We start from the raw sequence: 17,071 nt of genomic DNA on the forward strand, positions 1-17,071 counted from the left end.
ATAATTTTAAAGGGTACGTACTTGAGTCAATGTTTTAAAATGAAAGGACTTGGGGCATATGAAATATTTTATAGGCTTGGAAGTTGCCCGTAGCAAGAGCATATTTTATGTATGTCAAATTAAGGAAGTATGCACTTGATATTATTTCAGAAACAAATCGATTAGGCGTGTAGCCTGCAGAGTTTCCTATGAATCGAGCAGAATCACAAACTAACTAGCGTTAGCAAAAGGAAAGGATCTTACAGATGGAGAGAAATATAGGCGTCTGATTGGTCGCCTCATAGACTAGACCAGACCTGACATATTTGGTTCCGCATTTTATCTCAATTCATACAAGCGCCAAAGGAGGAGCATTGGGAAGCCGCATTAAGGGTAGTACGATACTTAAAAAAGTGTCATGGTCAAGGCATTCTTTCGCGTTCTGATAGTGCACTACGACTATAGGGATGGTGTGACTCAGATTGGACAAGTTGCTTGTTGACTCGTCGGTCTTCTTGACAAGATTCTATAAGTATACAATATACTTATAGATATTCTTTACAAGATTCTATAAGCATACAACATATCTTGGAATCATATATACGTCAAAATTAAAATAAAAACATATTTTGGCATCGTCATGAGCCAAAAAATAATGTAATGTGCAAAACCCATATTTACCGGGTTAGTTATCGAGTTGGCCCTTACATTGTCCGTGATAGAATACCTAAATACAATAAAATATTTTGTAATTAGTTCCTAGTTTGTACTACGTAGCTAATTATTCCCTTAGTTTATAGCCTAAACGTACGTTGTAAATGCTGTATATTTTACATTTACTCTACCAAATCAATGAGAAAGGCAAGGAATATAATCAATCTCTTTCAGTCCGGCCGGTCAAGTTATGACAATGTATGTGTATGTTTGAATGAACTCTTTCCGACGCTAAAGAGAACTGATAAGTACTTTTGTGAAACGAAGTAATGTATGTTATGACAATGTATAGTTATGTTTCAACTTTCTCTAGGACGTGAAGTTAGTTATTTATTCTTTGCCCTTATTTTATGTTTACCTCATTAGACAATTCATCATCTTTATGTACTCTCCCCAGATAAATAAATCATGGACAAGCCAGGAATAATTTCTGAAAACTGAATTTTCGGTATTTTGTAGCTGATTAGTAGCTTATATAAATGTGTATGAAGTTCATTTCTTTGGTCCAAGCCATCCCTACAAAAAACCAATTAACCCAAATCGATCTTTAACTTCGCTCTTCAATTGCACTAACTAATCCATTGGACCCTATATATATTTTACTTTTCTATTTATGCGAAACGAGAATTTACTGGGTTTTTCTCCTAAACTTTGTGTTTTTTAGTCCTAATTCCTAAATATATAAATAAAAATGACCATATACAAGCTAGAAGAAACCCCTAATACATACATTGGTGCATTTTTTCACAATAAGTTCATTTATAGAATGATTCAATTCCTTGGGGAGTCGAATACAAGTATTATTCGCGATATAGACCTTAGGAGAGATAAGTTGATGGTACATGGAACGGAGTTAAAAGAATCAATGTCTCAAAAGTTGCATGATTCTCTTGTTTTAAGGCCTCGAACAGGAAAAATTTATGTAAATTGTAATGGAGCATGCTATATTTGTGTGACGGGAAAGGGTACTTATCGACCGATTGATAATGTTATATTTGATTGGTCTCCCTTTGGAGTCGTAGTTCCAAACTCTGTCAATGATTCCTTAACAAAACAGCTACAACACAAAGATAAGGAATTAGCGGTTATGAGTAGCCTACTTTCGGCTGCTAAGAACGAGGCGTCCGCGAACAAGGACAGTTTGGAAGCCTCACATAGAGTTATAAAGGAAACTGAAGATATGAAATCGAAGCTTCAAAATGTGCAACAACAAGTTTCCTCTGTTGAAGCAGAGTTACAATCTAGTAAGATTGAGCTTGAATCGTCTAATAAAGACATAAAAGAGATCGAGTACCGACTTTCCTTTTGCAGGAAGGAAAATCAAGATATTGTAACAGAATTACACAAGGTACGAAATGAACTTTGTTCTAGTAACATCGAGTTACAGTCATGTAAGAGACAATTTGAGTCTTCCTGCAAAAAAATAACACAACTCGAAGATGAACTTTCGGGTTGTAGAAAGGAAAGTGAAGCCAAACATGTTGAATTTTCAATGGTGCAAGAACAATTTTCCATGATCAAGAATGAGTTGCAGCAGTCCATACAGATATTATTCGAGTTTACTGAGACTGGGGTAGAAAAGTTGGATGATAAATATTTGGGTAGATGTTATGTAATCAAAGCAATTGACATTGTGGATGAATAATTTGTAAATTGATATACATGTAATGGTAACGGATGATGCATGTATAATTATTGTAAATTGTGGATGAATATTCTAGTTGTTGTAAATGTGGGTACGTAACACGGTTTCTGACAAAATCTGGAAAGAGAAACAACAGGAAGAGAGAATTTTATGCTTTTCTTAATTGATGAAAAACTGAATAATGATTATTACAATGGTGCTTGCCTTTTATAGCTTAAACTAATTCTAGAAGCTACTAAAACTGTTACAACTAACTCCTAGAAATAAGGGAGCTACAATAACAGAATGTGCCAGCATGGCAGCTCATGTGCATTACTTGTTTTGCACGAAATGATCTTATGCTCAAAGCTGAGTTAATACAATGCTCATAAGCTTAACAGTCCCCCTCAAGATGGAACATCACATGTTCCAATCTTGGACAGTAGTTGTTGAAACTGTGCAGAAGAAAGTGGTTTAGTAAACACATCTGCTAGCTGATTTTCAGTAGGCAAGTATGCAAGATGTAGTAGCCCTTCCAACACTTTGTCACGAGTAAAGTGACAATCAATCTCAATATGTTTTGTTCTTTCATGAAAAACTGGGTTTCTAGCAATATGCAAGGCTGACTGATTATCACAGTGGAGACTAATAGGTTTGAGATTGATGACTCCCATATCTTCTAATAAATTAACCAACCAAGTTACTTCAGCTGATGCTGCAGCCATTGCCCTGTATTCTGCTTCTGCAGCTGACTTTGAGACTGTGTTTTGCTTTTTTAGACTTCCATGAGACTGGTGATCCTCCTAAGAGTAACACATAACCAGTGATGGACCTTCTAGAATCTGGACATGAAGCCCAATCTGAGTCTGAAAAAGCTTGTAAGCTGATACTATCTGAAGCTTTCAACAATATTCCTTGCCCTGCAGTGTGAGCTAGATACCTTAATGTATGATGTAAGGCTGTAATGTGAGGTACTCTAGGGTGTTGTAGAAACTGACTTAGTAACTGAACTGCAAAGGACAAATCAGGTCTGGTGTGGGTTAGAAAGTTAAGTTTCCCAACCAATGATCTGTATTTTTCTGTGTCAGAATACAACTCTCCATCAGACAATGTCAACTTCAAATTCACTGGAAGTGGTGTTATGGCCTTCTTTGTGATGTCAAAACCACAATCACTGAGCAACTCTTTGGTAAACTTCTTTTGACTAAGGATGATCCCTTCAGTTGAATAGCCAACTTCAATCCCTAGAAAGTAGTTAAGTTTCCCCAAATCCTTGATGCTAAATTCCTGGTGCAAATAAGCTTTCAATGCAGCAAGCTTGTTGGGATCTGTACCAGTAAGGATGATATCATCAACATAAACTGCTGCAATGCTGATATGACCATGTTCTCTATGAATAAACAGACTGTAATCATGCTTGGATTGAATACAACCCTGTGTTTCAAGAGCAGTCAGAAGTTTCTCATGCCATTGTCTTGAAGCTTGTTTTAAGCCATAAATAGATTTGAGTAGCTTGCACACTTTATTATCAGAATTGTCAACACCTTCAGGAACTTGCATGTACACCTCTTCTTTCAAATCTCCATGGAGAAATGCATTATTAACATCTAGCTGATAGAGAGGCCAATTTCTGCTTGCTGCAACAGCAATCAAGCATCTCACAGTTGTCATTTTAACCACTGGACTGAAGGTCTCTTCATAATCTATCCCATATTTCTGGTTGAACCCCTTTGCAACAAGTCTTGCTTTACATCTTTCCAGGGCCCCTGTTGACTTCAACTTGACTTTGAATACCCACTTGCACCCTATTGCCTTTTTTCCTTTAGGTAACTTTACCAGTTCCCATGTCAAGTTATGATCAAGTGCATTGAGTTCCTTTTGCATAGCTTCCACCCACAGTGGATGCTGTACAGCTTCATCATAGGATAAAGGCTCTGTAATATCACAAAGTTGTGACAAAAGAGCCTGAAATTCTGCAGGAAAAGTGTCAAAAGAAACCAGATTGCACCAATGTTGAGTGTACTGTGGAGGAATGATGGATTCTGGATTTAGAACAGATGAATAACATTGGTATGAATCTAGGTATGATGGTTTTCTGTGTGTTCTTGTGGACTGTCTAGGTGGTGGAATTGTGGAAGCATTCTCAGCAGTATCTTGTCTGTGAGAATCAGGTGGAGAAGGAACATCAGTGGGACTAGATGAGGGATGAAGATCATCATTGTTTGAACTAGATGGAGAAAAAGGTTGAATGTATGTAGGTGTTGAGTGTGGTGAAGGAAATATGGTGTTTGGTGAGTTGGAATGTTGCTGGATGGTAGAAGATGAGTTAGAAGAGGGTGAGTTAGGTGAGGGAAATGTGGTTTCTGGGGAAGAAAAATCTGGTGTATCAAAGATTACAGGTGATGTGACAGCAGGTAGATAAATGGCATGGATATAGGGATGATCAGAAGAACTGTGTTTGTGATAAATGTGGAAGGGAAAATGTTTTTCATGAAAGTGAACATCCCTTGACACAAACAGTTTGTTTGTATCAAGTTCTAGAACCTTGTATCCTTTCTGAGAAGTGGAGTATCCTAAGAAAACACATGGTGTAGCTCTGTGATTCAGTTTAGTTCTCCCTACTTTGGTTGTAGATACATAACACAGACATCCAAATGTTCTTAGGTGAGACAAATCAGTGGTTTTCTTGTATAATCTGAAATGTGGGGTATCAAGATTGATTGACTGCAATGGCATCCTATTGATCAGATATGCAGCACATAACACACATTCACCCCAAAACCTAGTTGGTACTTTGGATTGAATGTACAAAGCTCTTGCTGTCTCTAAAAGGTGCTTGTGTTTCCTTTCTACCACCCCATTTTGTTGTGGTGTATCACTACACCTAGTTTGATTCATAATTCCAAACTTTAGACATAGTTTCTTCATTTCCCCTTCACACAACTCTTTAGCATTGTCATACCTAATGCATTTAACCATGACTCCAAACTGTGTCTGAACCATATTAAGAAAATCAGTCATGACAGTAACAGAATCACTCTTATTTTTCAACAAATGTATCCAAGTAAATCTGCTGTAATCATCTACAATTGTCAAGAATTGATTACATCCAGAAGGTGTTTTAACAGAGTGAGGACCCCATACATCAAGGTGAATCAACTCAAAAGGAGCAACAGTCTTAATACTACTGTGAGGGAAGCTAACTCTAGTCTGTTTAGCAGCAGGACATACTTGACAAATTGTATCCTGTATACAAGTATTCACCTCACACTTAGGATTTATTAACTTCAATTGACTAAAAGGCAGATGTCCTAATCTTAAATGCCAAAGTTTAGCATTGTCTACAGAACTAGAACAAACTGCATTACAAACACGTTCTTGTTTCTTCTGCTGCAATTCTCCCACGTTGTACAGACCTGATTTCACTTCACCAAGAGGAATCAAGTTCCCTTTCTGACAACAGACAAAACATTGATCATGAGTAAATCGAATTTCACACTTCAGATCTTGACACAATTTGTGGACAGATATAAGGTTGTACTTGAAGTTTGGAACATATAAAACATTCTGTAGAGTTATGTCAGGATTTAAAACCACAGAACCAACATGAGTCACAGGAATTCTACTTCCATCTGGTATGGTTATAAAGGTGTTTTGTATGTCAACTGGTTTATAAGTAGTGAATTGAGACAAATCATGACAGAAATGGTCAGATGCACCACTATCTAACAGCCACTTAGAATTAGATTGTGATAGTAAGCATATACCTGCCATCAAAGCAAGATTAGTCTGATTTCCAGAGGTTTGTTGTTGTTGTTTAGACATCATATCCAAGAGTTGCTGGTACTGTTCAGTTGTTATTGTGGGAGCAGTCACAGTCTGTGTTTCAGCACAAACATCAGAATTAGTGCCAGATGAGAGTGCAACTACTTTAGAATCTCTGGAACCTTTGAAACCTGGTGGATAACCATGAATCTTGAAACATCTATCCACACTGTGTCCTTGCACTTGGCAGTGTGTGCAAAAATAGCTAGAACCTGTTCTTCCATATCTGCTTGTGTTTCCAGTTTGAAAACCACCACCAGTCTGCTGTGTTTTGAATGTTTTGTTGTTGTTGTTATTCCAATGATCTCCTCCAAAACGTCTCTTCTCAGCTGCAAAGGCCAGTGTCTCTACTTGTTTGTTAGAGTGTGAGATTTCCTTGTGTCTTTCTTCTTGAGCAAACAGTCTGTATGCCTCAGATACTTTAGGCAAAGTAGGCACCATCAACACATTTCCTCTGATAGTAGCAAACTGATCATTAAGCTTCATCATAAATTGCATCACCATCCTCTCCTGTTGCCTCAGAAAAAACTTCTTAGTGACATTACAAGTGCAGTTGTTACATGTGCAATATGGCATAGGATTAGCTTCCTCAATTGCATCCCAAACAGATTTAATTTCAGTGAAAAACTCTGAAATATTCTTATCTCCTTGAGTGATCTCAGCTAGCTTTTGTTCAAGAGAATAAATATGTGCCAAAGATGCAAAACCAAACCTGTCTTCTAAATCAGTCCACACATCTCTAGCTGATTTCAGAAACATCACACTCTTAGCAATCCTATCATCCAGATTACCTAGAATTAAAGAACACACCAAATCATTGCACCTTTCCCAAGCCTTACTCTCCATTGAACCAGGATCAGGTTTGATGTGGCTTCCATCAATGAAACCAATCTTATTCTTTGCTGACAATGCCAGCAGCATTGACCTCTTCCAGCTAGCAAATCCTTCACCATTAAACTTGAATGTAACCAACTGAGTTGAATTTGCGTCTGATGGATGAATATAGTAGATACTTGCAGGATCTTGATTAGGAGGTAATATAGAATTTCGTCTTGAGGTTTCTGCACTTGAATCAAAATCTTCATCAGCCATTTTTAGAAGTAACTCTTGGATTAAGAATCAGAAGATCAGGAATATAGAAAGAAATTTGGAGTTTAAACTTCGAAGTTGCTACTAACACCAGAAAATCAGTGCAACACATTGTAGAATCAGGAAGAACAGAAAACAATTTTTGAAGAAATCAGAAAGAATTTTGCGGAATTTCAGAAAATGAGCCAAGAATCTTTGATTCTGCTCTGATACCATGACAAAATCTTGAAAGAGAAACAACAGGAAGAGAGAATTTTATGCTTTTCTTAATTGATGAAAAACTAAATAATGATTATTACAATGGTGCTTGCCTTTTATAGCTTAAACTAATTCTAGAAGCTACTAAAACTGTTACAACTAACTCCTAGAAATAAGGGAGCTACAATAACAGAATGTGCCAGCATGGCAGCTCATGTGCATTACTTGTTTTGCACGAAATGATCTTATGCTCAAAGCTGAGTTAATACAATGCTCATAAGCTTAATAGTTTCTTATCTCATGATATAGACTCTTTTTTTGGGTGTGAATGAGCCACAAATGCTATATAAATTACAATTGGAAGATTCGAAACTATAACCTATCGTACACAAGCACTAAGTCTAAATCACTACGGAAATATATAGGTGTCTCTTGTTAGCTTTAAAAATACAATTTTTTGTTTCAAGTTTTCTATTTGTACAAATTTGTCAAAAACTACCTTATACTCCGTAATATTGATTTTTTGTGAAAAACTACTTATAAAAATTATGTTGTTAAGTAACTACCTTATAAAAAATTTATATTGTAAGATACTATCTTTTGTAGGAGTATGAAAATTGATTAAAGATTGCGGAATTGACTTTACTAGATGTACCCCACGTACTTGGTATCTAGCGTGAACAAGGGTAATTAAGTACGTGGCACGTAAGATACATATGGTAAAGTCAATTCCGAAATTTTGAGTCAACCTTCATAATTCGGAAAAAGGTAGTATCTTACAACATTTTTTTATAGGGTAGTTTTTCACAAAAATACAATTTTATAAGGTAGTTTTTGACAAATTTGTTTGTTTATTATAGTTAAACACCTTAAAAAAAAAAATCGGCACCATATAACGATTCTGTTAGGAAAAAACCTTAATTTTTTACTATCCTAAAGTTCCCAGGGCATGATTTGATGGTAGAAGGAGTTGTCTACCAAAAAAAGTTCTTGATTTCATTTTTTTTTTTGTGATGCAAGTAAGGTCGAAAATTTTCCTTTCGCTCCACCTAAATCATTATGGGAATGTTAAATTGACAATTATTTATGAACGAAGGGAGTAATTTTTTGCACCGGCCAAGGTATTTGATTATAACACTTTATGATTTGTTTGCACACCAAATTCATATAGAAGTACTATTTAAAATGGAAAACAAACTAGCTAGGAGTAATCAGCCATTGAACTTGGCGCAACTGAAACCACAACTTTATTCTTGTGTACATAAACACTCTACATTATCTTGCCAAAGCCAAAAGATGAAGTAAGTCATCCATGCATGTAAATACACGTTTGGTATAATTATCTTGTAGGCTAACCCTTCTTCCACGAAAGAACATCTACAATTAATTAAAAATACATACTGTATACAAAAGGATAACTCACCACAATTACATGACATAAACTCTTCCAAATTTACATCAATCTAGCTAATAACCAAACCCAAGTTTCTTTTGTTGTTCATTCAACTTATTATTTACAACTAGCTTCAGTTAAGAAATCGTCAATAGAGGTTGAAAGTTGGTTTCTTATCTAATTTGTGTCTTTTCTTTTTACCTGATTATTATTGAATTAGTTCTTCTAATAAAAACAATGGTCATTTACAAGTTAGAAGATGATCCAAACACATATATTTCTCCAAGTCATTATGGAAATAGATTTGTTTATCGAATGGCAAACTTCGTTAATGAGTCATATACTAGGAGAGTTATCCGTAATATAGACCTAAGAAACGATAAGTTAATGATTCATGGAACCGAGATAAAAGAAGCCGTGTTAAGAAGGTTGTACGAGTGTCTTACTCTAGGAGTAGGGCCGAAAATGGGACATATCTATGTTAATTGCAATGGAGCTTGCTATTTCTTTGTAACAGGGAAAGGTATTTGTAGGCCAATTAACAATACCATCTTCGATTGGTCCTTGTTTGAAGTTATAGTACCGGACTCTCTCAACGATTCCTTGAGAAAAAAACTAAAGCAGAAGGAGTTTGAGGTTGAACAATCCAACAATGTTCAACTTTGTTTAGCTAAGGATGAAGCATTATCCGCCAAGGCGAGCTTGGAAGTCGCGGCAAAAAACATGAAGAAACTCGAGGATCAACTTTCGTGTTGTAGGAAGGAAAATGAAGATATGAGTACAGAGGTGAAGAAGTTGCAAGATGAGTTGAAATCCGCGAAGAAGATATTGTTGGATTCGTCTCAAAAGAAGGTGAACGAGGTTAAGGAATATCAATTTTTCGGACCTAGTAACAAGGGAAAAGATCATCAAAATACGAAAGAGGAATTATTCGAGAAGGTTTCGGAACAACTCCATTCTGTTAGTTCTAAGGTCAAGTTTACTAATCAGAAGTTAGATCAAGCAATACTTTCCAAATTATGGACCCCTAAAAGTAGGGACGATTTACCAGCTTTTATAGACATTGAAGAAATTGATGACTGATGCTTAATTTATATTTATATAACATGGATGGGATACATCCATAATGTAATCCAATGAGGTCTTGGCCTAGTAGTTAAGTCTGAGGAGCCCGTGTGCAATAGGTTCAAGTTCGAATCTCCTCGCCCCATCTATAATTTATATTGTCTTTACAGCTCATTTGCACCCAAAGAAAAATGAAATAATGTAATACTCCCTCCGTTTCAAAATGTTTGTTACGTTTGGAATTTGACACGTTTATTAACGTAAATTAAGATTTTTTTTTTAATTTTTTTTTTTAATGTTCTAGATTCAATCATAAATCTGATTTCATCTTTCCAAATTCTGACATTTATTACTCTCTTTGAATATAGTGCAAATTTGCTTTCATCTTTTATAAAAAAAATATACCTCAATCCACTAATCATTGAAACAACCAATAAAATTGTTTTATTATCAAAATAAACCAATAATTAAAAATCATACAGATTGCTAACTTGTCAAATTGTGAATGACATTTATTGAGTTGAAAAGTTGGACCAATTAGAAATAAAAGTTGGCTCAGAAAATAATAATAATAGTAACAAGTTTATAAATAGAAAGGTTCTTTATGTAACAAACATTTTGAAACACTATTAAAGGAATACGTAACAAACATTTTGAAATGGAGGGAGTAGCATTTATATATATTGATTCTTTGTAACGCTCTATGTAAAAGTTCTTATAGACGATATTCCAATAAATAAATAGATGAAGATCAAAACCCTCGATAATTTTTAATAAATAGATGAAGATCAAAACCCTCGATAATTTTTAACTTACAGTTGTTTGTATCTACAAGAAATTGTACTATTAACGACGGGAAATCCCGTAGTGAAAGGCCAATAATCATTGATTAACGACGGGATTTCCTGTCGCGAACCCGTCATAAAAAGGGGCCGTCGTTAATAGAAAATCTCGTCGTAAATTCATCGTAAACCCGTCGTAAAAGACATTTACGACGGTTATTCCCGTCATTGTTTGGTTGTTAGCCCCGTCGCAAAAGGCTTTTGCAACGGAATTTTTGACCCGTCGTAATTAGGTTGTCGTTAAAGACCAAATTCTTGTAGTGGCGTACCTTACACGTTATTACATACAATTAAGACCATTTTATGGTGTATGTGCTCACAAAATGCAAGCGCATAAGTACACAAACTTTGATTGTACCATGCACTGCACAAGGTGGCACAACCAATTATACGTAGAAAATTGCCAAAACGTTAGGGGAGACGCAGACAGCAGGGATGTTCTTGAAGCCACAACATACGACGTAGGTTTGGGATGTTCATGACTATATATAAACTCCTTTTTTAGGTTTGGGGAATAGGGGTTCAAAATTTTTTATTGGCCACTTAGGGGACTATTATTAACGGATTGACTTTTATCTTTATTCTATAAGGGAATCCATGAGGTCATTTTATTAAATACCCTTTAGATGTCCCACTATATGGTAGACTAAAATAACCTTAGAAACTTCACAATTTAATAGAATAAAAATCTGATTATTTAATGAATTTAAAAACTACTTGAACAAATTAGTAAAACCAAAAAAAGTAGGACGCTATTATGGGCAATAGAATGTCATAGAGTCAACAAACCAATTAAGTAATTTAATGATTAAAATGACCTTATGGACTATTTGGATACAAGAATTTCATATTGACGGTCAAACCTTACACTGGAGTCCGTGCAAATAGTGAGTGTAAACCTATTTTTGAAACGGGAGTAGTAGGTAAGAAGAACAACGTAACTCTATTAAACCAACAACTATTTCAGATTACGTGTCCACTACAAGAATTTGTATCTTTAACGACAATTTAATTACGACGGGTCAAAAATCCCGTTGCAAAAGCCTTTTGCGACGGGGCTAACAACCAAACAATGACGGGAATAACCGTCGCAAGTGTGTTTTACGACGGCTTTACGACGGGATTTCTATTAACGACGGCCCCCTTTTATGACGGGTTCGCGACAGGAAATCTCGTCGTTAATCAACGATTATTGGCCTTTCGCGACGGGATTTCCCATCGTTAATAGTACAATTTCTTGTAGTGGTCCCACCTCCAAATCGTTTCGTGGCTCGGCATTGTGACCTTCAAATTATATTGTGATCGAGTTCCCCACCAACTCAACCCTACTCGTGTGGTTTATTTCGGCATTCTACCTAACTAACCTAAAATTATTCTTTACTTATGATATATGATTTTCAAAGAATATACTTGGCATTATCTAATTAACCTCCAATATTATTGATCCACAAATATGGAATAATTAAAGCTTGCAGGTTAAACCATCGTAGAGATCTACAGGATAAAGAAGTATCATTCAAATAGTCCTAAAATAGGAGCTTGCATGCATTGTATTTAAGGTGTCCATAAATTCCTGTTCATATATAGCGTGCCCTTAATCGCCAATCCAATAAAAAGAATTATTATTTTCGTTTTCTTTCGATCCCTAAAAAAGAATTATTATTGTTCAATTTATATTCTTTGATCAAGAAATGGCTACTTACAACTTGGAAGAAAGTCCAGACGTGTTCATAACCCCACACTTTTACGACAATGAGTTCCAGTATCGAATGGTGAGCATCAGTGGAGAGGACGACAGAAAGGTAATTCGTTCCATAGACTTAAGGAGTGATAAGTTAATTATATATGGAACGGAGATTAAACAATCTTTATTCAAGAGGTTATACGATTCCCTAATTATAAGGCCTAAGGCAGGGATTTTATATGTTAATTGCGAGGGAGCTTGTTATTTTCTTATATCTGGGAAGGGTTGTCATAGACCAAATCAAAATTTAATCTTTGATTGGTCTCCTTTTGGAGTCACAATTCCAAATTCTGTTAATGATTCTCTTAAAAAACAGCTTCAGGAAAAAGATAAGGTGATTAGTGTTTTAAACCATCAATATTCTTTGATTGAGGTTGAGATGTTATCTACCAAGGATGATTTGAAAGGTTCAATGGAACAAGTAGAGAAACTTAAGGAACAAGTTTCATCTTGTAAAAAGGTACAAAATGAAATGGGAGTTAAAATTCATGAGGCGTATGAACGAGTTGCTTTGGTTGATTTTGAGTTAGAACTTTATAAGATTGAGTTAAATTCGTATAAGAAGGGTGAAGAAGAGTTGTTGGATCAAATATGTAGTTGTAAAGAGGGATGTCGAAAATTGGAATTAGAATTAGAAAAAAGACATGCTCAACTTTCTTCGGCTTATACTGAGTTACAATGTACTAAAGTTGACCTAGAAACTTCAGCCAAAAGTATAAAAGAACTAGGGTTTCAACTTTCCTCTTGTATGAAGGAAAGTCAAGATATGGAAACAAAATTAAAGAGGGTAGAAGAAGAACATTCATTAATTAGCCTTGAGTTAAGATCAACTAAAAATGAACTTGAGTTATCAAACAAAAATGTAAAATACCTTGAGGAAATAATTGCCACTTATAAAAAGGAAAGTAAAAATATGGAAGTGGAATTACAAAATATACAAAATGAGATCAAAGATGAATGTTATAGTCATATGATTGAGCAACAATTTGTGGAAGGAGAATTACAAAAGGTCATTAACCATCTTAGTATAATTAGTTATGAAGTTATGTCCACTAATCAAAAGTTGGACGACTTATTAATTTCTAAGCTATTGGGTAAAGTTAATGGTTATGACCATTCTGAAGCAATCATCATACAATGTCGTCCGAATTCGGGTTTCAATTCTTCGTCCATACAACAAGGTACGTATGTAAGTAACATTGATGCTCTTCTTCATCATTCGAATTAAGAATACGCGACGCATATCAACTCATTAACATATACAAGTACGAAATGATGACATGGCATGCTTATGTGTATCATTTAAATTAGAAACTAAAATATTTAACTTATATATCCTATTATACATGTTTTAAATAAAGGTAGAAAAAATCTTAATATTCTAATTTGTTTCCTTCTTTATATTGAATACCTTAATTACATATTTTCATAGTAAAAATATTGCATTGATAGTAAAAATATTATGATGACTCATACCCTACGTGGCGTATATATGTACCAATTAAATTCCGACACGTAAGATTGCGACAACTAAATGTTGTCGCAACTTGCGACCTTTATCATCACGCATACAAGTATACAGTTCTTAATTTGCTTAGCATTATCAAGATAGATTGTGTGTATAATCTAGGTTATTTATGTTACTCTATCGGTTAGAGTTGAAGGAGAATAATAACAAGAATTTTTCAGGTGAGGATCGCGACGAACAATTGATGCACCAACTCCAATAATACACTCAAATGGAACATTTCACAGATAATATTGATCTGTAGTACGTGCTATACATAAAGCTTAAACTATTTGAACATGCATGAATAACATGTACTCCGATCCGTACTAATAGTCTATTAAGCACGTGATTGATTAATGTATTGAAACTTCTTGTTGAAAGTGATGTTCGAAATTAGTGTATTAATTAGTGGTTCTTAATGATACAGTAAAGACGGGCATGATTACTTATTGATATTATTAGTGGCTAATTCCACGTTCTAGCAATATAGGATTATGTTTTTAAGCCAATAAAAAGTCTTTTTTTTCCTTTCTTTTTGTTTCTGTTATAAGTTCAACACTTCTTGAGCGATTTCCTTCAATATTACATAAAAATCCAATAATTCCCTAAATACGTTACTTTTTAAGTTATTTCCCACCATACCGTCCACGTAAGCAAGGGAGAAAGAGAAGTAATTTTTTTTTCCGGTTCAGCATTGAACCGCCATATGAGATAACGGTTTCGTTTTAAAGCAAACCGCCATCTCAGATGGCGGTTCAATGTTATAAACCGCTATCCCATATAGCGGTTTGCATTAAAACAAAACCGCTATCTCAGATGGCGGTTTACTTAATTGTAAATTATTTTTAATATGAATTACAGTTTAAACAGAAATATAATTTAGAAGTAACCTCTTGTGACATCAATTGTGTCTGTAGCTCAGTGGATAGAGTGGATTGTTTCTACGTAGGAGGTCATGGGTTCGAATCCTACCTGATGTGTTTATTTCTTTTTAACCATTTATTAATATTAATTATAAACATTTCCAAATTTAACTTATCAACATTAGTGTTTGTAGCTCAGTGGATAGTGTGTTTGTTTCCTAAACAGAAGGTCGTGGGTTCGACCCCTAGCTGATGCGGTTTTTTTTTTTTTTTTACCATTTATAAATAGTACGTGATTATAAACCGCTATCTCAGATAGCGGTTTACTTTAGTCAACCGCTACCTGAGATAGCGGTTTAGTGTCGCTTGGTTGAAAAAAAAAAGACCGGTTTTAATGCTGACGTGGACGGTATGGTGGGAATTAAGTTAAAAAGTGGCGCATTTTGGGAATTTGACGTTCTTTACACAATATTGAAGGAAATCGCTCACACTTCTTTATGATTTTCTTTTTTATTCAGTATTTTCTTTTCGTTTTATTTTTATTTTTGACAAAGAAGACAAACAAACACAGAAAAGAAACTAAAAGTTGACAAACAAATTAAACACAGAAAAGAAACTAAAAGTTGTAAGAAAGAAGCTCCCGACGGCGACCAAGAGCCTCCAAATGACGAGTTGAGCCCTGTAGTGGAACGCGCAACCTTACACATAGTCAAAAACTCCAAAGTTTCAAACAAGATTTCGTAACTGGGAAACAAGCCAGGTCATTTTTAATTCCGCCTGGACCGTTGAACCTAACAAGCCTAAGCGCCACCCCGGGTAATTAGGAGACCGACCAGAAATATGTTAGCAAAAGCAACATGATTCGAGGAATAACGGACCAAGTTAGTAACTTTAAACTAGCTTCCTTTAGTCGGCCACGTCTATATCACCCCTTTCCAAATAGGGCTGAGCAAACTATCTGCCCGATTTTCAGATCGGATATCCGATTCAAAAACTTTGGATATCAAATACCAATTTAGATAGATTTTCATTCTTTTAGATATCCGATATCCAAAAATATCTTAAATTCAAAAAAGCTCAGAACAATACGCGGAATATAACACATCTGAGCAATATTCAAGAACATGTTTATAAAAGAACATGTTTATAACTGTTGGTTTACTTGGTTCACACTCTACTGACATTGTACCAACTCCACCTTGCAGCTTGTATTACCATTCTCCTACAACTAACTCACCAAGCATCGCAGCATTGTTGTACAGTCAGCACCAAGTCAGCAGCCTATTCTAGAAGCTTCTTGCAATAACAAACTCTCCTTGATTTCAGGAAGTCTGTTATGCATTCAGTTATGTGTAATAAGGCTAACTGCATCCTAGGTGTACGAGCTCAATCATTCTGATTGGCTCTCATATTTATGCTCTCTTCTAATTGGTTGTAACACATCATAGTTGTTGTAATATATAAGCTGAAACTGTAATGAATAACTCATTCATTCAATAACATTTTACAGAAATTCTTCCTCTCTCAACTCTCTCTCTCTCTCTCTATAAGCTTTAGCTTAGTTTTCCTGTAAAAGTTCTTCATGATTAGTTCATGAAAACTTTCAATAACTTTATATGTACTTTGTTTTTTACATACTTTGTATAGATGTATAACTATACCTTAATTCTCTCTGTCACCCTTTCTATCAGTCCCGTGTACCACACCCCTCCCTCTCTCTCTATTTCCAGTTGGTCGTCTCAATCTCTTTCTCTCCTTTAAAATGAAGCTAAATCTACGTGCATTACTCTGAAAATCTAAATCATTTTTTTATGCAACGCAATGGATTAAAAACAGAGTTTTAAAGTGCCTACAGTAGAACTATGGAGGTCTAATTCCTCCCAGGGGCGGATCTTTTTTGGGCAAGGGTAAGCCTGTTCCCCGGCCGAAAAATTTTGTTGTGTATTTTTAGTTACGACCCTCCTAAAATCATGTATAATTGTATAATTACATAGTATATTACTCAATGCTTTTCTAACGGCCTCCCTCGTAAAATCGTTTAAGGTCTGCCACTGTTTCCTCCACAATTTATCCAACACTAATCTTGGAGGATTAAGTAAAATATTAAACGTAAAATCTACTAAGTTATTACAATCAGAAATTCTACAAAGTTTCGCCAAAATATCCGTTGCCCGATTAGTACTCCTACTTGCATGTTCCAGCTTGAAATTTTCAATCCCACATAT

At 35.2% G+C, this 17,071-nt stretch overlaps 1 protein-coding gene across 6 annotated transcripts; it reads left to right on the forward strand.

Moving 5' to 3' along the window:
- The first annotated feature begins 12,278 nt into the window (after positions 1 to 12,278).
- LOC110799314 (uncharacterized) lies at positions 12,279 to 16,346 on the forward strand. Of its 6 annotated transcripts, none has more exons than XR_008932538.1 (3): positions 12,279 to 13,662; positions 14,163 to 14,244; positions 16,052 to 16,346. XR_008932538.1 is itself a non-coding variant. In XM_056843130.1 (3 exons), the coding sequence occupies exons 1-2, from the start codon at positions 12,421 to 12,423 to the stop codon at positions 14,201 to 14,203; spliced, it is 1,275 nt and encodes a 424-aa protein (XP_056699108.1). In that variant the 5' UTR covers positions 12,279 to 12,420; the 3' UTR covers positions 14,204 to 14,244; positions 16,052 to 16,346. The 6 variants fall into 6 exon arrangements, 4 of the variants coding, with proteins under 4 accessions (XP_056699108.1, XP_056699109.1, XP_056699107.1 ...); XM_056843130.1 differs by having other exon boundaries at positions 12,279 to 13,654; XR_008932537.1 differs by having other exon boundaries at positions 12,279 to 14,244.
- Positions 16,347 to 17,071: the final 725 nt, after the last annotated feature.

The sequence above is a fragment of the Spinacia oleracea genome, chromosome 4, assembly GCF_020520425.1.
Source record: "Spinacia oleracea cultivar Varoflay chromosome 4, BTI_SOV_V1, whole genome shotgun sequence".
In the NCBI taxonomy this organism is placed as follows: Eukaryota; Viridiplantae; Streptophyta; class Magnoliopsida; order Caryophyllales; family Amaranthaceae; genus Spinacia; species Spinacia oleracea.